The sequence below is a fragment of the Melitaea cinxia genome, chromosome 7 (genome assembly GCF_905220565.1).
Source record: "Melitaea cinxia chromosome 7, ilMelCinx1.1, whole genome shotgun sequence".
Taxonomy (NCBI): Eukaryota; Metazoa; Arthropoda; class Insecta; order Lepidoptera; family Nymphalidae; genus Melitaea; species Melitaea cinxia.
This window is the reverse complement of record NC_059400.1, coordinates 13985100-14007934: the sequence shown is the minus strand read 5'-3', so window position 1 is coordinate 14007934 and position 22835 is coordinate 13985100. Positions and strand designations below refer to the sequence as shown.

At 37.0% G+C, this 22835-nt stretch overlaps 2 protein-coding genes across 2 annotated transcripts; one reads left to right on the top strand and one right to left on the bottom strand.

Annotated features, from left to right (window-relative positions):
- Positions 1-12851: 12851 nt before the first annotated feature.
- On the top strand, positions 12852-14115 carry LOC123654882 (craniofacial development protein 2-like). The gene is made up of 3 exons (XM_045590742.1): positions 12852-12932; positions 13106-13849; positions 14053-14115. Exons 1-3 carry the CDS (start codon positions 12852-12854, stop codon positions 14113-14115), a joined length of 888 nt encoding a protein of 295 aa, XP_045446698.1.
- A 28-nt stretch (positions 14116-14143) lies between these two features.
- On the bottom strand, positions 14144-15344 carry LOC123654881 (craniofacial development protein 2-like). The gene is made up of 3 exons (XM_045590741.1): positions 15264-15344; positions 14347-15090; positions 14144-14206 (listed from the first exon to the last, which is right to left on the bottom strand). Exons 1-3 carry the CDS (start codon positions 15342-15344, stop codon positions 14144-14146), a joined length of 888 nt encoding a protein of 295 aa, XP_045446697.1.
- Between the last annotated feature and the right edge of the window lie 7491 nt (positions 15345-22835).

Genomic DNA, 22835 nt, shown 5'->3' with positions numbered 1-22835 from the left:
GTACCTGTTGCGTTGGCGGTTGCGGGTTCGATCCCCGCACGTGACAAACATTTGTATTGGCCATATAGGTGTTTGCCGTGGTCTGGGTGTTTGTGTAGTCCTTGTGGGTCTCCCCACCGTGCCTCGGAGAGCACGTTAAACCGTCGGCCCCGGTTGTTATCATGTACACCTGATAGCGATCGTTACTCGCTTAGTAGGGAATATATCCGCCAACCCGCATTGGAGCAGCGTGGTGGATTAAGCTCTGATCCTTCTCCTACATGGGGAAAGAGGCCTATGCCCAGTAGTGGGATATTACAGGCTGAAGCGTTGTAATTGTGTATTTTGTATCAATTTTTAATTTATCGTTATTTTTTATTTTTATTTTGCGTTAATTAGCTATTAATAATTGTGTTTGCAGGCAAACGAAAAAAAAACCAACTTCAATTATATCGACAAATAATACAACGTAGGTATACGAAAAAATAGTCAAGAAATACACATTATCAAAGATTACTCCAAAAGTTGTAATCAGATCTCGATGAAATATGACCACATGATAAACATCGGCTTTCGATTAAGTTAAAAATCATCAAAATCAGTACACCCAGTAGCATGTTAAGTATTATGTAGTTAATGTAAAGTTATGCGGATTTTTGAGAGTTTCTCTCGATTTCTCTAGGATCCCATCATCAGATCCTGGTTTCCTTATCATGCTACCACACCAGGGATATCTCCTTTCCACCAAAAAAAGAATTATCAAAATCTTTTCATAAACGACGAAGTTATCCCTGAACATACATTAAAATATATATATATACTAGCGACCCCCTCCGGCTTTGCACGGGTATAAAATATAATTATAGCCTATGTCATTCACTGAAAAATGATTAAAATCGATCCAGTAGTTTTGATTTATTCATTACTGCCCGTGGCCCGCACGCGTTAACTTTAGAGTAAAAGCCAGCCGGAACTGCCGCAAACGCTACGTATTATTAGTATTATTATTAATTTTTAAATCTATAACATCTTCAAAAATATTCATTTAAATCATATGCTATAAAGGGCCATATAGATCTATATTAAATCAACAATGTATTTAAAGTATTTAATTAGATTAAGATTAATGCTGTATGGTTAAAATCGCATTAAAAATTAGCCATTATTTGTCGTAAAAAGTAAATGACAAAAAATGTTATTGTGGGATATCCATAAGAGATAGACATATACCATAGCGGAGTTTTCTGTACTTCTCAATGTGTACTTAGTACATTATTTTGATAAATCTCGTAGGGTTCAGGCTGCGTTTCCAATGTAAGCAGAAAAAATGTAATTATTTACGACATCACATTAGAAACCTCAAAAATAACAGTATTTCTCCACTATTTAATGGATGTTATTATACATATAAACCTTCCTCTTTAATCACTCTATCTATTTAAAAAAACCGCATCAAAATCCGTTGCGTAGTTTTAAAGATTTAATCATACATAGGGACATAGGGACATAGGGACAGAGAAAGCGACTTTGTTTAAAACTATGTAGTGATATATATCGCACCTTCGGTGCAACAGGAGAGGACTTTCAATTTTTTTTTTTCGCTTTTACTTCCTCATTTCTGGATTACTATTTATGGTAGGTTTGAAATCTTTATAAAATTAATAGTTTACTTTTTTTGCTATACTTTAAAAATCTTATATTAAACTAGCGACCCGCCCCGGCTTCGCACGGGTGCAATGCTGATACTAAATATACTACAGAATGTCTTTATTTATAGTATGAAGCTAGCTTATGACATGGTTATTAACATAATAATAACATTCAAATATGCGTCGTTAGATCACTGCTCGTTCCCGTAGGTGATAGCGTGATAATTTGTAGTCTATATGTTGACCCGACTTCTTAATAATATTCGTGCCAAATTTGAAGTAAATCCATGCAGTACTTTTTGAGTTGATCCGGACATACAGACAGACAAACAGACAAACTGACAAAAATTATAAAAACTATATTTTTGGCTTCGGTATCGATTGTAGATCACACCCCAAGTATTCTTTTAAAAAAATATTCAATGTACAGTTTTGACTTACCTACCATTTTATGTATAGATTATCAAAAAGTCTTATTATTAGACATAACAAAAAAGTGTCCTGAATTGTGACTTTGTTGCACCGAAGGTGCGATATATATATATTGAGTTTCCTTTAGCCGAATTGAGTAACCTCCTCCTTTTTTGAAGTCGGTTAAAAAAGACTTCATCCAAACCGGCAGCGAATCATTTTAACTCTCTCTTCTACTACTAATCCTTCACGATTTACTAAAAATACCGAGCTTAGCTCGGTCACCCAGGTACTTAAATAATTATGTGAGTAAAAGTTTAAACATACGAGCTAAGTAAACATACGTGTTACATTTTTAAAAGCCATAAGAACCAGTAAGTTCTTGAAGTTGTTTTGGGAGTTTCTCGATGGCTTGGAATGTGGCATGGAAGAATGTGAAGAATGTGATGCCTTTGACAAAACAATATGTTACATTTAACTTTATTAATACAACATATACATGTATATGTGTCTACAAAATATGTAATATAAGATAGTATCTTCTCTACTATGTATTGTTCAGACTATCTTCCAACAAACGAGCTCCTTGGATCTTATAATAATAAACGAACTTTGTGTTACCAAAGTTACTCATAACACCAAGTTATATAGAGGCACATTTATCAATACACGTATAGCTATGAAACGAATACCCTTGATAATAATTAATCGTGCAACAATGTGTTTAAAATTAATTTATTTTTGTAAAATTATACACACACGTGGTTATCATTCCACCAGTTTAATATATAACAGATACGTATAATATAATATTTGTTTTTATTATTATTATAAAAATGTTTCAAACCATTCCTTGTGGCGAAGTTGTAGCTTATTTAATAAGTTTTGTCTAATTTCATACGTAATTACAGCAGAGAGCAGCTGGTTTATATCATCAAAAGTAACAAAGTCTAGGAATGACTATGAATATAGTTTTATATATATATATATAATTTATTTACAAGTAATTGCATAATACATCTTTTGTGTCGTTTATAATTGGTTTGAACTTCAAAAGCTTGTTGTGTTAAATAAAATTTTCGTAAATTGTTTTTCTCGGAAAGGAATTCTACTTCGCACAAAATTTCTCGAGCCTTTGTTATTATTACCTTTTAATAGTTAATTATTTAAATAAATCGAAAATACGATTTGTATAAAAATTAAATATTTTTGAATATGAATTTTATTTTAATTCGGTGTTATGATATAAAATTAATGTTGGTTAATTGCGAGTAGCCAGTCGTCTGCGCCATACCATATATGCTCGTAGACATGGGTAAATGACTTAATAAAAAAATCCTTAAATTATATAAAAGATATTAAAAACATTTTTATTTAAATTTAAAATATAAATAATTAAATAACTTTAATTTTATGAACGAGTATTACAACGGAGGTAGACGAAAATATAGTTAAGTAAATACGCATCATTAAAGATACCACTACATAATATAGACCACAGATTTCGATTAAAAAAAAAAGAATCAATAAAATTGGTACACCCAGTAAAAAGTTACGAGATAATAATAGCACATAAAAAATACGGTCGAATTGAGAACAGTTTCGTTTTTTAAAGTCGGTTACAATATTTTTTTAAAGTTTTGGTCCTTATTCCGAAATAAAAGTATAATAGCCTATCTAACTATTACTAATTAGGTCAGAAATTATTTAAAAAAAAATCGGTCAGTAGACTTTATTAGTTATATAAACATTGTTTTAGATTTTTTATCATGAATTTACAAGGATAAGTCTAAAACAAGCAAATATTTATAGCTAGGTAGAAGAATCAGAGCTTAATCCACCACGCTGCTCCAATACAGGTTGGCGGATATTACAAAACAATTTTACTTAATTTCAGTAAAACGTGCGATTCTTCAATTACTAATAATAATAATCTCTAAGCATACAAACAGCTGGAAAAACTTTTTTATAATATGTAATGATATGGTGGATCTTTAACAAAAGTACCCTGTCGAAAATACGTACCTGCCAACGGGCTATGGAGAGGAGCATCCTTGGCATCAAGACCATCGACAAAGTCAACTGTAAAAAAATCAGACTAAAAACCAAAGTGATAGACGCATCAGAACACGCGCAGCGCTTGAAGTGGAAATGGGCAGGACACATCGCTCGTTTTTCTGAAGAAAGATGGCCTAAATGGGTAACAAAATGGACAGGCCCGGGAGGCATAAGACAAAGAGGCAGACCAAAAGCCCGCTGGATAGACGACATAATTCGATTGGCAGGAAGGGACTGGATGAAAACAGCTAACGACAGGCAAAAATGGGGACAATTGGAGGAGGCCTATACCCGAAAGGGGCCATGACAGTTACAGACATAGTTTCTATATATATACATGAAGTCATGGATATGAAAAAAAGGCTTATATAATAATAATAATAATGATATGTTATCTTAGTAACTTATACAGAACCTGTATTTGAGAATAATTTAAGGACACAAAAAATGCCTCGATATTTAAACCAACTTTGAACACTTGTTATGTCTACATTATTCAAGCGGAAGAATTTAAACTAAACAAAAAAATAACAAGTTTCTGTATTTTTTTACATATTTCTAATAATAAAACATTGTCTCTATGTGTCGGTTATATTTATTTTCAAATGAACACCAAACAAGAAATTCGTTTTAAATATTTTAACATAAACACTTAGTCTTGAGTTTGCGTTAAGGCAGAAATATTTCTTATAGATTTCCGTTGTACTTCCGGAGATGGGTAGTTGTAATATATTGTCATTGCAATGCAAGGAGGGAAAGGGGTCATAACTGGGAGGAGGATATTTAACAAAGAATAAGGCTATATTTTTTTTTTGTTAAATGATTTTTGTACTGTAGTAACTGTGTGTAAATGAGATCGGTCTGTAATTCTTCAAGAGAGACTCGTTGACTTTCTTGTAGAACAGCATCACTACAATTTGATTGATAATCAAAATATATTTTTTTGGTTTTATTATTTGTTATTTTTTTTTTTCTTTTGTAATGATAATTAATAACCAAAAGTGGATAAGAAGTCAAATAACGTTTTAGTCAGTTGAAATAATAATAATAATACACGTAAATGTACTGTTTAAGATTCTTTTGAATTTGTTATAAAAATAAAGTTATTTTATTTATTTATTTTTAAAACTTCATTTATAAGAAGGTCGGAAATATATAACAAAATCGCAAACATTCAAACAATGACAAATATAATGCCATACAGTCCAAAAAATTTTTTTCACATAATATTGCGACATGATTATGAAAAATTCAGATCACACACGTAAACGCATACCTAGTCGGATTTATTTTTAAATTTTTATTTATGTAGTACACATAACTTAGTTACTTGTATACATAGATAAATTGCAGTCCGTTTGCTTGTTTTTTTAGACTAATTAAGACTTGTATACAATATTAGAATAAATGGTAATTAATTTCAAATATTGTTTTTATAAGATACATATATATTACTACAGTGGAAAGTTCTAGCATACTAAAACTGTGTTTGCTCGCAAACGAAAAAAACTCGACTTTAATTACAACGTTGGTAGACGAAAAAATTGTCAAATTTATTTCAAGTAAATACCTATGCAATATTTTAGAATCTCGATTAAATTTAAATGTGACCAGTTTTCAATTAAAAAAAGAAATTAAGACAATCGGTAAAAAGTTACCCAGTAAAAAATTATGCGGTAATACACAGAAAAATTACATCGTCCAAGTCAACAAAAATGCTCATAAAATAAAAACTTCTGAGCCAAAATAAATCAATAATTTTGACCAAATGGCAACTATTCCACATCGACCAAATAAAGAATCACATAAATTGAATTAGAAATTTTAACGTAATCAGCGTAATGGCTACTTTTAAAAAAATATCAACAGAATTGAAAGCCTTTTGAAGTTGGTTAAAAATTCACACTACGTTACATAAGAGTGAGAAACATATAGTTTTACGCTTCAGCCTGTAATATGCCACTACTGGGCATAGGCCTCTTTCCCCATGTAGGAGAAGGATCAGAGCATATACATACATATATTTTAAAACTAGAAGCTTTATTTTTGTAATTTATTGGAAACAAACATTTTTATATTAATAAATAAATAAATAGTACTATACTCAATTTTAATTGAAACGTTTCATTAAAAAGTATCGTTGACTATATTTTTAAGAACACATTCATTTTTGAAAATAATTGTTTTTTTGATTTGCCTCTCTCGAACATATGAAATCCGTCAGTATGAATCAATGAAACAATCAGAAATATTTTTTATTTTATTTAATCTTAGATATAAACAGGTTATTTTTTTTTTCAATATTAGTGAGCTAAGAAGAAATAAGTGCTGAGTACCGTTTTTACTGTATGGTAAACAATTTTTAACGTTTTAAAATCTTTACACATTAGTAATATTAACCTAATTGAAACCTCGTCGCTTCACCATGCACGTTGTGTAAATATTTTAAAGTTTACTGACATCGCTTATCCAATGAGGCCAGCTTTTGATGATGTTCTGTAAAGAAGCGCCTGGGCTCAAAGTTGAAGAAAGTTGTTGGTGACCAACTAGACTATAATTCATATGTAGATGTTTCTTGTAGACAGCACAATTTAGGAAGTCTTGAGCGTTTTGTAACGCTTGAGGTGTCGGTACTTTGTCTGAAAATTAAATAAAAAATGATTTCACACTTCGTTTGAGGAAGCTTACATACATTTTGAATCGAAATTTTATATTAACGTGTTATCCTGCTATTGTCCGTAAGGCAAGCGGTTTGAAATACATATTACGTTAAGCAAAGTTTTCAAAACTTGCAATATAATGCTAGGTAAAAGTTAGTTATAACAGGATACTTGATAGGATAACTATCCTATCATGTATCCAAAAAGTTTAATGTATCAATTACAGGCTGCGCTTTTCATCTACACGAGTAAGTCTGTTTCATTAGTTGGCCTTAAAGCTTAACCTGCACATATATTCATAGGCGTCTTAACCCTAGGCCCAAAGTTTTTCTGCCTTCTGCGAAGGGCAGCTTAAGTCGAGCATAAGAAGCAGCGCAAGCCGAGCATACGTAATAGGAATATAAAAAAATAGATTTATACTTTAAAAAAAAAGGTCAGCCGAAATGTGTATTGTTGGTGTTATAGAATATTATATGAAAATTGTCAAATAAAATAATTGATTATGTATTAAGTAATCGTTTTTTCGGAAATTTCACATCCCTAATACATACGCTTCTTTTGCCAATTTTCCTTTATTTATGAGGCGATAAACTGGATTGGCCTGAGCCGCTGAATTGTAAAAATGAAACCGTAGGGTACGATTAGCTGTAAATGATAACACATACGAACATATTGTTATGACAAGTTAAAATTGTAAACAAAATGATACAAAAAGTAAAGTACCTGAAGCGAGTAATGATTAAAATCAAATTAAACTGTACAACAATAAGGAGCTTACGCCGAGTTGCACGAAAAGAAATTAAAATTTAAGTAGTGATTAAACTAATTTAATCGCAAGAATTGTATGAAATTGTTGTGATTAAATTAGTTTAATTTCTACTTAAATTTTAATTTTGTTTCGTGCAACTCGGCGTTAATGTGATAGCAATCAAATGATTAGCTGCGGCTTTACTGCTATAAAACCTTAGTTATAAAATGTAATCAATAATAACGATTGATGTATTATGATAAATATTTTTTCCTATGCTTTGTCTCTTTCTGGGTGAAAGGTAAACCGCGCAAGTTTTATAAAGTAATAAAAAAATAAAATAAAAATAATTTATTTAGAAAAACGTTTACATAATATGAAACCGTTGTTGGATTAAAACTTAACTTAATTCAATCACAAGAGAGAAAAAACGTGTGTGTGTGTGTGTATGTGTTCGTCTATGTGTGTATGTTCTCTTCATGATTTAGTTTTGAAAGCTATTCAGTTAGTGACTTTTTAAGTTTATTTAAGAAGAACATTTTAGAAGAAATTCGTTTGAATACAACAATTTTATGTCAACATTTTTTTACTGTACAGACACTTGCACAGTGCAACTGTATATCTTTTACAAGTCGGCAATTTAGTGAAAGGCACGTCCGAATGAACTCATTATAATTTAGCAAACGTACTCGTAAATATTGGGCTTTATCGCTAAACAATCAAATCAATGTAGTCTCGAATATAAGTTAATTTTACATCCATTTATTAATCATATAGTTTTTACATAATAGTAATATAAATAGATTGTGTGATAAGAAACCATTCATTGCAAGATCTTTAGCTTAAAGCAGCGATTAGATAACTGCTAGAAATAGAACAGGAACTAATGTAGAGTTTTATCGATATTCTAAAACAAATGTATATAATATCTTATCGTAATACTGTCAATCGAACTATTTATAAAGTCGTTAACATTTTTATTAAGTATTAAACATTAATATCGTAAACAAAAAATGTTTTTCCCCTTATCTCGTTAATAAAAAATTGGAATCAATGTATATTTTTATTTTCGAGTAATTAAATAATTAAACGATTATTTTTATCGATGATTAATTATTATTTTATATCATTGCCACAGTAATAACAAATTGTTTAATATGATATGATATAATGTGATATGATTGTAAACCAAACAAAATATAAGAGTGACAAATACCTATCATGAAGTAGTAGCGCCAAGCAGTATTATTGCTAAGAAGCGATATCTTAGCGATAAGAATATAAAAATATGTCCGGGTTTCTTTTTACTAATGGAGATAGGCTATAAATTTATGACTGGATTCATAAACTTATTTGTAACGATTCTGACTACCATCAATGAATAATTGTGTTTGCTCGCAAACGAAAAAAAAAACGACTTCAATTATATCGACGAGTAATACAACGTAGATGGACGAAAAAATAGTCAAGTAATTACGCGGTATCAAAGATTACTCAAAAAGTATTTATCAGATCTCAATAAAATTTATATGTGACCACATGACAAACATCAGCTTTCGATTAAATTAAAAATTATTAAAATCGGTACACCCAATAAAAAGTTATTGCGGATTTTCAAGAGTTTCCCTCGATTTCTCTGGGATTCCATCATCAGATCCTGGTTTCCTTATCACGGTACCAAACTAAGGATATCCCCTTTCCAACAAAAAAAGAATTATCAAAATCGGTACATCCAGTAGAAAGTTATGCGGTATAATACAACGTAGGTCGACGAAAAAAGCGTCAAGTAAAAACGCATTATTAGATGTAGCTCGAAAAGTAGTTGTTACATCTCAAATAAATTTAAACTGGACCAATTGACACACATCACCTGTCGATTAAAAAGAAATTTGTCGAAATCGGTCCACACGGTCAAAAGTTCTGATTTACATACATTAAAAAAAATACAGTCGAATTGAGAACCTCCTCCTTTTTTGGAAGTCGGTTAATAAAGTGTTATTAAAACGATTAACGGTTGTGATAATTATTGTGGATAAAAAGATCACACAACTTTACCGCTACTTCCGAAATAAGTAAATGAACTGTTATGAAAATTAAAATGAAAATATTTATTTCACCACAAAGTGGACTACACACTTTACGAATGTCAAAAAAAATACATTATATATATATATATATATATATAATACATTATATACATATATATAATGTATATATAATAGATAACAAATAATTTTTTAACCGACTTCCAAAAAAGAGGAGGTTTGAAAGATTGTGCGTGTCATTTGGTCCTATTTCAATTTATTAAGTACAGATCTAACCTACCTTTCGAGTTATTTTTAATAATGCGACGTTACGACGTTTTTGATACAGCGACGAATCGAAACTAGCCCAAGACCCGAATCCACGAACATTCTAGAAAAATGACGTCATAGGGCAAATTGTCGAGAAACGAGAGGTGCCCGACCGAGTGTAATCATTATCGATGTCTTTTTTAACCTACAAACTGAGCTCGCAAGATATTGATGCCAAAGTGAGCTATTCATTGATCTCATCGTAAACGTCAGGTGGCCCAGAGCGGCCGACCAAGTATTTTTACCAAAATGAGCCATTCATTGATCTCATCGCAAACGCCAGGTGGCCCAGGCCGGCCGACCAAGTAACGAGTATAAATTACAAGTATATATACAGGGTGGCCGATCACTTGACGTCATAAAAAAAAATTTAGGTCCGGTATGTTGTGGGGTATCCGAATCACCCCCATGTATGTTACGCGATTTTTTGTAGTTTAGGAGTTATGAATTTTTTTCGATTTTATGAGAAATTTCGACTTGACCATCTTAAAAAATTTCTAAAAGAAAAAGCAAAAATTTTTTTAGAGTTTTATTTTTTGCAACTTAATTCGCATAAGTTATACTTTTATGCATAAAATAATCAGCTTCGTCGCTTTGATGAAAGTAATGAAAATGTTGGTCTAAAGTCAAAAATCTACGTTCCGTGAATTAGGACTTAAATTTTCAACTTTAAATTAAAAATCTAAACATGTGACTTTATGATTTCTTAGTTAGTCTTAAAAATGCGCCAGACTCTCAGCTTTCATAATAATAATAAAAAAGCCGTACTTAATATGGAAAATTTGGCTCAAATCGGTCTTCAAAGACAGCAAGGTGGAGAATTCTTAAAATTAGCCTATTGATTGAAAAAATTTTTTTATCATTCCTAAGGCTAATTAATGATTAGAAAATGCTGGAAACCTATTTTGTTGGTTAGATAGGAAAAGTTTTAGGCTTTTAAGTAAGAACGAGATCATAATGTTAAAATCATTTAATATTTTTAAAATTTATAATAAATGTTCAACGTGGCCACCTTCAGCAGCAATGAAATAACGAATGGTGACACAAGTAGCAGTAAACACAATGTGAGCACAACTGAAATCAGTAACTAACGAACTAGCTTTGATCGGTTGCGATCGGCCTCTTTGCCACCGAGAGTGAGGGAGATAGCAATATAGTTTCTTATTCTTTCAGCCCATTGTTATTGCAGGTAAAATTTGCCGTTTTTTACGACGGTGTAGAATGTGTATTGTTTCTGGAACTGGCACGTTGAACATTAATTATAAATTTTAAGAATATTAAATGATTTTAACATTATGATCTCGTTCTTACTTAAAAGCCTAAAACTTTTCTTATCCAACCAACAAAATAGGTTTTCAGCATTTTCTAATCATTAATTAGCCTTAGGAATGATAAAAAAAATTTTTAATCAATAGGCTAATTTTAAGAATTCTCCATCTTGCTGTCTTTGAAGACCGATTTTAGCCAAATTTTCCATATTAAGTACGGCTTTTTTTTTATTATTATAAAAGCTGAGAGTCTGGCGCATTTTTAAGACTAACTAAGAAATCATAAGGTCACCTGTTTAGATTTTTAATTTAAAGTTGAAAATTTAAGTCCTAATTCACGGAACGTAGATTTTTGACTTTAGACCAACATTTTCATAACTTTCATCAAAGCGACGAAGCTGATTATTTTATGCATAAAAGTATAACTTATGCGAATTCAGTTGCAAAAAATAAAACTCTAAAACAATTTTTGCTTTTTTTTTTAGAAATTTTTTAAGATGGTCAAGTCGAAATTTCTCATAAAATCGAAAAAAATTCATAACTCCTAAACTACAAAAAATCGCGTAACATACATGGGGGTGATTCGGATACCCCACAACATACCGGACCTAAATTTTTTTTTATGACGTCAAGTGATCGGCCATCCTGTATAATATATATATATTAAAAAAAAAAACATATTTATGCGCGTTGTTCCGAAGCTCTTCATTTTACTTCTGAACAAGCATAAATATGCTAGTAAAATGAGCTCGCGCGCGAGGAAATATCGCAATATATACCCGCCGAGCTCATCTCCATATAAAACGCTGAAAAGTGGTAGGGATTTTGTTTTTTTACTCAGTCGTTCTGCGACCTTCGACTCGGTTACAAGTGAAGAAAAATTCAATACTGAGAAACGACTCGCGATTGACCATTCGATCCTATGACGTAACCGGCGCTAGGTGAAGCGGTCGCGGCGTACTCGCGACGCTGGGTGAAGCGGGCGGCGGGGTAGGTGATAATGAGACTCTAGGTGAAGCGGGCAGCGGGGTAATACTACATTGCACGTTGTAAGCGATAATGCGGCGCCGGATGAAACGGGCGGCGGGGTACGATGACAAATTTGGTAAATTAATAACGTCTATAATGGTCAATAAAAAACTAGACCACAAGTGGCCACGCGTCGTAATTACCGACCCCATCGTCCCGTTTCATCGACCCTCTCGTTGTCTCAGCATAAACATGAATTATTTTTGTTATATACTACTTACTATACCAATGGCACGGGGGTCGGCCGTCCTCGGTCGCCTGGTGGTTGCGAAGCAACCAATACATGGCTCAGTTTGGATTCAATGTAACAATCGGGCGGACCCAGGCGTGCCGGTTTGAAAAAAAACACCAACAAGACAAATTATACTCGGCCGGGCACCTCTCGTTTCTCGACAGTTTGCCCTATGGCATCATTTTTCTAGAATGTGCGATATACCACGTCGTTTGCTCGTCGCGAGCGCACCATGTCACCGAGCTTTGGCCCGCGAGTCTGCAAGAGTTGGCGAGTCCGTGCCAGTTTTGTCCTCTTTCGTCCCCCTTTCCTCTGACTCCCTGTCCTCCTTCTTTCGCTAGCTTTACTCCCGAGTCCTAGCCACTCCGGTTTTCCTGCTAAATGTGGTTTTTGAAGTCAGATGGCAATTGATCAATGTAAAAATCACTATCAGCGGTTCTCTATAAGTAAAAGACAAAAAAAGATGAATGCGGAAAGTGTTTCATCGTTAAACATAAGTGAGCAAGAGCTACCGTGTCAAGTACGAGCATGGCTAAGAACGCTAGTACCCAGATGGAAATTCCGCTTTGCAACGTGGAATATTGGCTCTCTAACTAGACGATGTAGCGAACTCGCAGACGTACTATATAAGTAAGAGAAAACAAAATGATGAATACGGCTAGGGCGTTATCGTTAACCGACGCACAGGCACATCGCCCTACGCATGTGATAAGTGAGCTAGTTCCCAGACGGAAACTCCGCTTTGCAACGTGGAATATTGGCTCTCTAACTAGACGATGTATGGAACTCGCAGACGTACTCATGAGACGTCGGATCCAATGCGCTTTCCTTCAGGAAACACGCTGGAAGGGCAACGAGTCATATGACATCGGGCAGGGCTACCAGCTTGTATACACCGGGTCATCCACAGGGAGAAACGGTGTCGCGGTAGTACTTTGTGAAGAGCTTCGGAAGAATTTACTAGAAGTTGATCATCGCTGTGACCGATTAATGCGGGTACGAGTACTAATTGAGGGAGTTACTACCAACCTGATCTGTGCTTATGCGCCTCAAGCTGGCTGTAGTGCGGCCGAAAAGAAATCCTTCTGGGAGCAGTTTGAAGACTTATTACGCGCTGTACCGACGACTGAAGGGATAATTGTTGGAGGGGACTTCAACGGTCACGTGGGCAGGTCGGCTGAGATATACAAGGGTGTTCATGGTGGCTTTGGTTATGGTCGTCGCAATGTGGGGGGCCAAAAGATCCTAAGAACCTGTAGTTCGTTTGATCTGGCCATCGTGAACACTTTCTTCGCAAAGAATACTCAACAACTTATCACGTATAAAAGTGGATCCCACTCAACTCAAATTGACTATCTGCTGATCAGAAGGTGTCATATCGGCAAGGTAACAAACTGTAAAGTCATTCTAGGAGAAAGCCTGACGCCCCAACATCGTCTTCTTGTCATGGACTTAACGGACGTAGGGCACAGCAGAATATTTCCTGCTCAAAATGTGGAGCAGCCCGACTGGAAAAGTACCTCGACCATACAGGAAGGAGGTCACAGCTAAATAAAACTGATTTCAAGGAGTGTTGTGTTCCTGATGGTGAGTAAGGCTCCTGGGGGGGGGAGGGGATTGGGAATATGGTCGGTAACGCACTTGCGATGCTTCTTGTGTTGCAGACTTCTAAAGGCTATAAGAATCGTTCACTAGCAGGTGACCCGTACGCTTGTTTGTCGACCTAGATATATATTAAAAAAATTTTTTTTTCAACTACATCGGGAAACAAGTGTATGGCTTGCCTGATGGAAAGCGATTACTGTATCTTATAGACGTCTGCAACATCAAAACCATCGCAAGAGCGTTGTCGACCCCATCAGTTTTATTTAGCTGTGACCTCCTTCCTGTATGGTCGAGGTACTTTTCCAGTCGGGCTGCTCCACATTTTGAGCAGGAAATATTATGCTGTGCCCTACGTCCGTTAAGTCCATGACAAGAAGACGATGTTGGGGCGTCAGGCTTTCTCCTGGAATGACTTTACAGTTTGTTACCTTGCCGATATGACACCTTCTGATCAGCAGATAGTCAATTTGAGTTGAGTGGGATCCACTTTTATACGTGATAAGTTGTTGAGTATTCTTTGCGAAGAAAGTGTTCACGATGGCCAGATCAAACGAACTACAGGTTCTTAGGATCTTTTGGCCCTCCACATTGCGACGACCATAACCAAAGCCACCATGAACACCCTTGTATATCTCAGCCGACCTGCCCACGTGACCGTTGAAGTCCCCTCCAACAATTATCCCTTCAGTCGTCGGTACAGCGCGTAATAAGTCTTCAAACTGCTCCCAGAAGGATTTCTTTTCGGCCGCACTACAGCCAGCTTGAGGCGCATAAGCACAGATCAGGTTGGTAGTAACTCCCTCAATTTGTACTCGAACCCGCATTAATCGGTCACAGCGATGATCAACTTCTAGTAAATTCTTCCGAAGCTCTTCACAAAGTACTACCGCGACACCGTTTCTCCCTGTGGATGACCCGGTGTATACAAGCTGGTAGCCCTGCCCGATGTCATATGACTCGTCGCCCTTCCAGCGTGTTTCCTGAAGGAAAGCGCATTGGATCCGACGTCTCATGAGTACGTCTGCGAGTTCCATACATCGTCTAGTTAGAGAGCCAATATTCCACGTTGCAAAGCGGAGTTTCCGTCTGGGAACTAGCTCACTTATCACATGCGTAGGGCGATGTGCCTGTGCGTCGGTTAACGACAACGCTCTAGCCGTATTCATCATTTTGTTTTCTCTTACTTATATAGTACGTCTGCGAGTTCGCTACATCGTCTAGTTAGAGAGCCAATATTCCACGTTGCAAAGCGGAATTTCCATCTGGGTACTAGCGTTCTTAGCCATGCTCGTACTTGACACGGTAGCTCTTGCTCACTTATGTTTAACGATGAAACACTTTCCGCATTCATCTTTTTTTGTCTCTTACTTATAGAGAACCGCTGAGAGTGATTTTTACATTGATCAATTGCCATCTGACTTCAAAAACCACATTTAGCAGGAAAACCGGAGTGGCTAGGACTCGGGAGTAAAGGTAGCGAAAGAAGGAGGACAGGGAGTCAGAGGAAAGGGGGACGAAAGAGGACAAAACTGGCACGGACTCGCCAACTCTTGCAGACTCGCGGGCCAAAGCTCGGTGACATGGTGCGCTCGCGACGAGCAAACGACGTGGTATATCGCACATTCTAGAAAAATGACGCCATAGGGCAAATTGTCGAGAAACGAGAGGTGCCCGGCCGAGTATAATTTGTCTTGTTGGTGTTTTTTTTCAAACCGGCACGCCTGGGTCCGCCCGATTGTTACATTAAATCCAAACTGAGCCATGTATTGGTTGCATCGCAACCACCAGGCGACCAAGGACGGCCGACCCCCGCACCGGTGGCATAGTAAGTAATATATAAAAAAAAATATTTCATTTTTATGCGCGTTAGTTTTCTGCCCGCGACGCAGAATTATTTTCTAGACGTAAATCTTGTAGGATGAAATGCAAGTATTGCTTGCGAGTAGGTATACATTTATTCAGAGAAAAAGAACAAATCCAATGCCACTTTTGCCGCGATTCTGTGCGCATCTGCCCAGGACTGCGCATGTACCCTCTCCGAGGTCGCAACGACGTCGACCCCGCGCTACCTATTGACGTCACGGATGATCAACTGAGGAGACCCCTCGGACTGATTGGTTACTACGCCGAGCTTCGCGATCTGCTTCCGTACCGCACCGGGTCACCGACTACCGAAATTCGCATCCGCGACATTCATCGCACTCTGTCGCACACGACCCATCGCGTCTACTACGAGCATTTCTTTTATTGCTTCTATCACTTTTTGAGAAACAAACTACGGTCCCATCTGGACCCGCATCTGCGTTTCACCCTGTACACTCTGAAGCAGATTTACGGCCCAGAGTGGTACGACATGCGAGCGCATCGCCATCGCTTCGTACCCTCGGTTCGACTCTTCAGACGCGTTCCGTTCTCCACCGCCGCCTCCGCCCCTCTCGCCTTGCCTCCCGTTTCGGAGCACGAGGTCGTCGCGATTGTGGGGCGGTACACTCTCGTCCGTGTCCTGCTCAAGAATATCGTAAACGTGCAGACTAGGAGGAGCAAGTGTAACCTGAGGCACCCCGGCTACGGCGAGCTATTCGAAAAGGAACGATTTGCATTACTTCGCAAGTCGACCGTCTTTGACGAAACCGTCACCGAGTCTCTGCTCCAAATGTAATGTAGCCAACGGGCTACGACCTCTTATTTCTTACTACGAAACTCTTACTTGCAAAGTACCAGTAACGTTTTACATTAATAAAGTTTTTATTTATTCTACATAATTATATTTATATAGCCTTACAAATGACTGTTAACTTGTATAATTTGATAATAAATATATAATAACAATAAACCTCGTTTTATTATGTAATTCAAATGTACAATAAAATTGAAGCGATAAGAGACTACGAGGCTATCTGCAGTTCGCTAATTACGCTCAGATAGAGCGGTAATTATTAGCTCCTTCTCTTAATATAAACAACGGATGACGTGACAGCGGCGCCTAATCTATTATCACGAGGTCACGACGGACCGCGTAGGCGCAGCGGTAACAAATACGATTAGTAGCCAGGCGCGCCGACGACGGTAGCGGGTTCGATTCCCCACGTCTTTTAGGAAATAATCTTGCTAGTTATACCCGCCAGGCCAACTTGCATTGAAACGGCGCGGTGGTTTAAACCACAAACAACCACGATTGTAATACTTTTAAAAAAACACTAGGAATATGTCGAGTTTTAGTTTGCTTTTTACGAGAACAAAGTAGAGTGTGGTGGGACAGGGCGAAAATGTTTATTTTTTGTAATCTTGTAGATATTTTTTTATTTATATAAGTTATTTATAAAGAAAAGGGCGAATCGTAGTCGGTAGCGCCGCGGCGGCTCCCAAAGGTGTGAGTTCGAACAGCAATCGATTTGACACTCGTTCCGTTAAATGGCGCAGCACTAGATGGCGCGACTGGACTAGCTATGTAGCTAATGGTTTGGCGGGCCGATTGATTTAGTTTTTCCACTTTTCTGCTAGATGGCACTATATAGTATTTTTTTCTGTAAATGCATGCACATGGGAAAAATTAACCACGTAATCAAACAATAAAACTATATTTTTATATAATAATACCATCACCGCAAAAAGGGTTCGTAATCTTGGATCCATTCCTCGTAGTAGCAGAACGCAGAACCATTCAATGCAGGTGTGGTCGTACACACGTTGCGCCGTCATCAAAACATTGTTCTTCAGACTGTACGACCACATTAGCGGAACGCCCTCGAATTGGTTCGCGGCGAACCCCTCGTTGAACGTGGCCAGGACGTTGGCGCGACTCGTGACGCTACTCCTTGAGGAGGGCTAAACTTTTTGTGGTATTCGACGCAGCATAAGTCGTCTGACTGTGAAGAGAGTGGCGTCATATTCCTTTTGTACACGACCCCTTCCAGTTTCCACCCGAGCACGGCGCGTTCATCGGGCACCAGGCCAAACAACATTTCGAGGTTCTGCAGCAGAGATTCGAGGATGTTAAACACGATCGTCGTGAGGTATTGGCGTTTTGTCTTCTTGAACATGTACTTGGGATCGACGTCTCCGAGCGGCAGATCGATGGCTGTCATCGAGCCATATACTAGTTTGCCCACCGTCAGTTCACAGATGATGAGACTAATAACATGCAGCGTTACGCTTGTACGCTTCTACCAAGGCGCACACTTGACTCGACTGCATAATGGATTCGGTGGTGAGGGATCAATTTTTGCAACTCTTGCAACTAATCTGCGAGACGTTTAAATTATCATTGTCTTTGAAATGAAATTAATTCGTTTACCTAATACAATAAGATTACCTGTACGCTTAGAAATGCGCTCGAGATAAGAAAAGGATGAGTATTCGAGATAAGAAACGAGACGGTCGATGAAGCGGGACGATGGGGTCGGTAATTACGACGCGTGGCCACTTGTGGTCTAGTTTTTTATTGACCATTATAGACGTTATTTATTTACCAAATTTGTCATCGTACCCCGCCGCCCGTTTCATCCGGCGCCGCATTATCGCTTACAACTTGAAATGTAGTATTACCCCGCCGCCCGCTTCACCTAGAGTCTCATTATCACCTACCCCGCCGCCCGCTTCACCCAGCGTCGCGAGTACGCCGCGGCCGCTTCACCTAGCGCCGGTACGTCATAGGATCGAATGGTCGATCGCGAGTCGTTTCTCAGTATTGAATTTTTCTTCACTTGTAACCGAGTCGAAGGTCGCAGAACGACTGAGTAAAAAAACAAAATCCCTACCACTTTTCAGCGTTTTATATGGAGATGAGCTCGGCGGGTATATATTGCGATGTTTCCTCGCGCGCGAGCTCATTTTACTAGCATATTTATGCTTGTTCAGAAGTAAAATGAAGAGCTTCGGAACAACGCGCATAAATATGATTTTTTTTTTATATATACAGGGTTACTTGTAAAACACCAGCATCCTCGCAGGACAAGATAGCTTATATTATGTACAACAACATTTGTTCTACGACTTTTGACATAACTCAATACATTAATTTAAAATGATTTTTCAAGTTTTTATTGTACTGTCCTGACATTTGTAAGTCTATGTTTCATTGATTCATTCATTGTCGAAAGGACGACGCGACGCTCGCGCGCGCTTGCACTGCTAATAATAATAATAAATAACACTTACTCTGCCCGATAATTCTAGTTAATAAAATAATTCTAGTTAATAATATAAATTGCTTGGTGGGTTTGTAGGCAGTATCACAGTATGTATGTCGCAGTGACTAGGTAAATGTGTATGTACAAAGAGCAACACGGATGTGTATGTAGATTAGCTATCTGAATTCTGAAAATCCAAAATATGTGAAAATTATTAACGTAGCTAATTATTATTCTTTAACGTTTACTAAGTTTAATTAAACCAATTTAATATTCAATATTGGTAGCTAGGTATAATTCACTTTTCATTGTGTAATGCAGGCGTATTTAAAAAGTGGAATTAGCGTGTTTACAATAATTCAAATATAAAAAATAATTGTCAATAAAATAATATTTACAAAATAAATTCCTATTACCTCTACATCGCATAGATAGCGTTCAAAATAGTCACCATCACAACCAACACACAGACCACACCTAAAAATCAGCTGTTCACTAACACGTACTAACACTTCCGAATTAGTTTTAATTTGATTGAACGCACAAATTATTTTGTCAATGAGCATGTCACCGCTCGTAATTTCGCGATCACACCATTGTTTTAATGTGTCCCCATAAATAAAAGTCCATTGGTGTAATATCCAATCCATCGACCGGTAACATTGTCTTACGGCTCGGTGTAGGTAAGTTCAGATACCTAGCTGCATATTGCCGACAGGCTTCCGATACATTGTCATCACACCTAGCCAGCATCCTCACCATTTCCGTGTTCGACATTAGAATAGCGGTACGCCATGGTTATAAAATAACTTTAGTACAGATACAATACATCGATCGATACGAGTAAAAGAAATACGAGTGGCACACAAAATCATATGACGCGGGCGCATCAAAGTCGCCGCGCCGACTGCTTCGGCTAGCGAAATAGTTCAAGTTCAAGGGCGCTAGCGCCGCTCCGGCCCTTCCTTCCCCCCTCGCATTCACACCCGCAAGTAGTAACTGTTTACCTAATATTTGGGATGCGCGTAGAGTTTATAACATTCAAACGGAAAATTAAATTAATATTTTTTTTTGTATGAAAATAAAATCTAATAAATTATCAAAAGTCGTAGAACAAATGTTGTTACTTATGATGTTAGCTATCTTGTCCTGCAAGGATGCTGGTGTTTTACAAATAACCCTGTATATATTATATATATACTTGTAATTTATACTCGTTACTTGGTCGGCCGGCCTGGGCCACCTGGCGTTTGCGATGAGATCAATGAATGGCTCATTTTGGTAAAAATACTTGGTCGGCCGCTCTGGGCCACCTGACGTTTACGATGAGATCAATGAATAGCTCACTTTGGCATCAATGTCTTGCGAGCTCGGTTTGTAGGTTAAAAAAGACACCGATAATGATTACACTCGGTCGGGCACCTCTCGTTTCTCGACAATTTGCCCTATGACGTCATTTTTCTAGAATGTTCGAGATCCGAGGAACGGACCGCTATGCGTTTGCGATGCGCTCAATGAATAATGATTCGATTTCGAGTCCGAGTATCAATCGAGTTGGATAATTTTGTTGGGGTCCCATTTTTATATCGTTTGAATACGAACGCTGTATATATCCAGCGTTCGGGTACAGATCCGAAGAACGGACGCGAGCGAGAGCCCTTACGTTTCGTCGTGAATCAAACTTGTGCTCAATAGAGCGAGGTCGTAGAGCAGCATTAGTGATGCCTTTGTCATTACGTCATACACTCGAATGGTCAAGCGCGAGTCGTTTCTCAGTTTTGCATTTTTCTTCACTTGTACTCAGGTCGGAGGGCGCAGAACGACTGGCCGAAAAACCGCCATCCCCACCACTTTTCGGCATTTTGTATGGAGATGAGCTTTGCGGGTATATATTGCGATGTTTCCTCGCGCGCGAGCTCATTTTACTAGCATATTTATGCTTGTTCAGAAGTAAAATAGAGAGCAGAAAACTAACGCGCATAAATATGAAATATTTTTTTATATACTGCTTACTATACCGCCGGGCCGGCAGCCGCCAGACCGTCCTGTGCCGCTGAGCATTCGCAATCCGATCAACGAATGACTCGATTGGGGCCGGGGGCTACGTGCCGAACTAGCGGGCTCGGTATGCGACCTGCGGCGTTTGACACGCGGACACAAATCGGCACGAGTCGGCGCCTACGTGCCAACCGAGCTGACTCAAAGTGTATGTTTATAAACAAACTATACCAATTATACTCGGCCGGGCACCTCTCGTTTCTCGACAATTTGGTCCATGACGTCATTTTTCTAGAATGTTCGTGGATTCGGGTCTTGGGCGAGTTTCGATTCGTCGCTTTATTAAAAACGTCGTAACGTCGCATTATCAAAAGTAACTGAAAAGTAGATTAGATCTGTAATAAATTTAAATGGGACAAAATGACACGCACAATCTTTCAAAAGATCTGAAGTAACATACACAAAAAAATACAATCGAATTGAGAACCTCAAAAAAAATTATTATTTACTTATTCAAGAAGTAAAATGGTAGACAAAATGCAACTCTTTCTAAATTAGTATATAATACTCGTATTCATAAATAAATTATATTGCAGTAAGTTTTAGTATGCAGAGAAGATTTGTATACAGACGAGCAGAAGTTAGTATAACATTATCACACTTACGATAGCCCGATGTCATCATATTTAAGTTCCTTCATTTGGTATGCTCTGATTCCTTTTGCGATTCTCTCACAATCAGCATCAGAGAAACATTCGTTTGTGACTGTGTGCTGAACAACAACTTGATTCACGGGTTGGTTCAGTTCTATGTTACGTTTTGATGCTGAACCGCTCCATAGTGTAAATGCCACTACGTCACATTCTGAAACTGTAGACATAAGATGACACTCGTGAATTTGATTAATATATAAATATATATATGTGTGTCTGCTATGTTATTACATTATAATATATAAATAAAAGATTTAAAGCTATTGTTATGTTTCCATACAGCAGTGGAATACCATAGGCTGAAGTGATTATAATGATTTGCAAAATAATCTAAAATAAATTACAAGAAGTAAAACTGTCAATGCTTCAACGGATTTCTGATTCGTATTTTATCACTATTATCTTCTCGTATCGTATTGTAGTTCAAGGTGTTTTTATTGCATAACCAATAGAAAAAGGTTATCCAACGTTAAGGTATATTGGACGAGTTTTCTCGACAGTTGTAAAATTCTTTAAATTACTATCTACGGAAATTGTACAGGACGACCTCTGTCAACTAGTGACTATTATCATTAAATGAATTTTGTGGCGTTGGAGTTATTAAATGTATGTGACTACTTTTCATAATTCCTACCAACCCCAGCATAAGTTGACGTTTCTTTTATATAATATCTCTCTACTGTACTGTAAAATATCACTTCTATAAACATTTCATAATGTTTTAAATTAATTAAAGTATTTATATATCTTATTTATATTTTTTATTATCAGAAATCAAAAAAGTACTGAAGCTTCCTAACGAGCGTCCGTTGCGGGAGCTGCGTAAACCTAATAATTGTGTTTGCTCGCAAACGAAAAAAAAAACCGACTTCAATTACATCGACGAGTAATATAACGTAGATCGACGAAAAAATAGTCAAGTAACTGCGCGTTATCAAAGATTACTCAAAAAATAGTTATCAGATCTCAATAAAATTTATATGTGACCACACGACAAACATC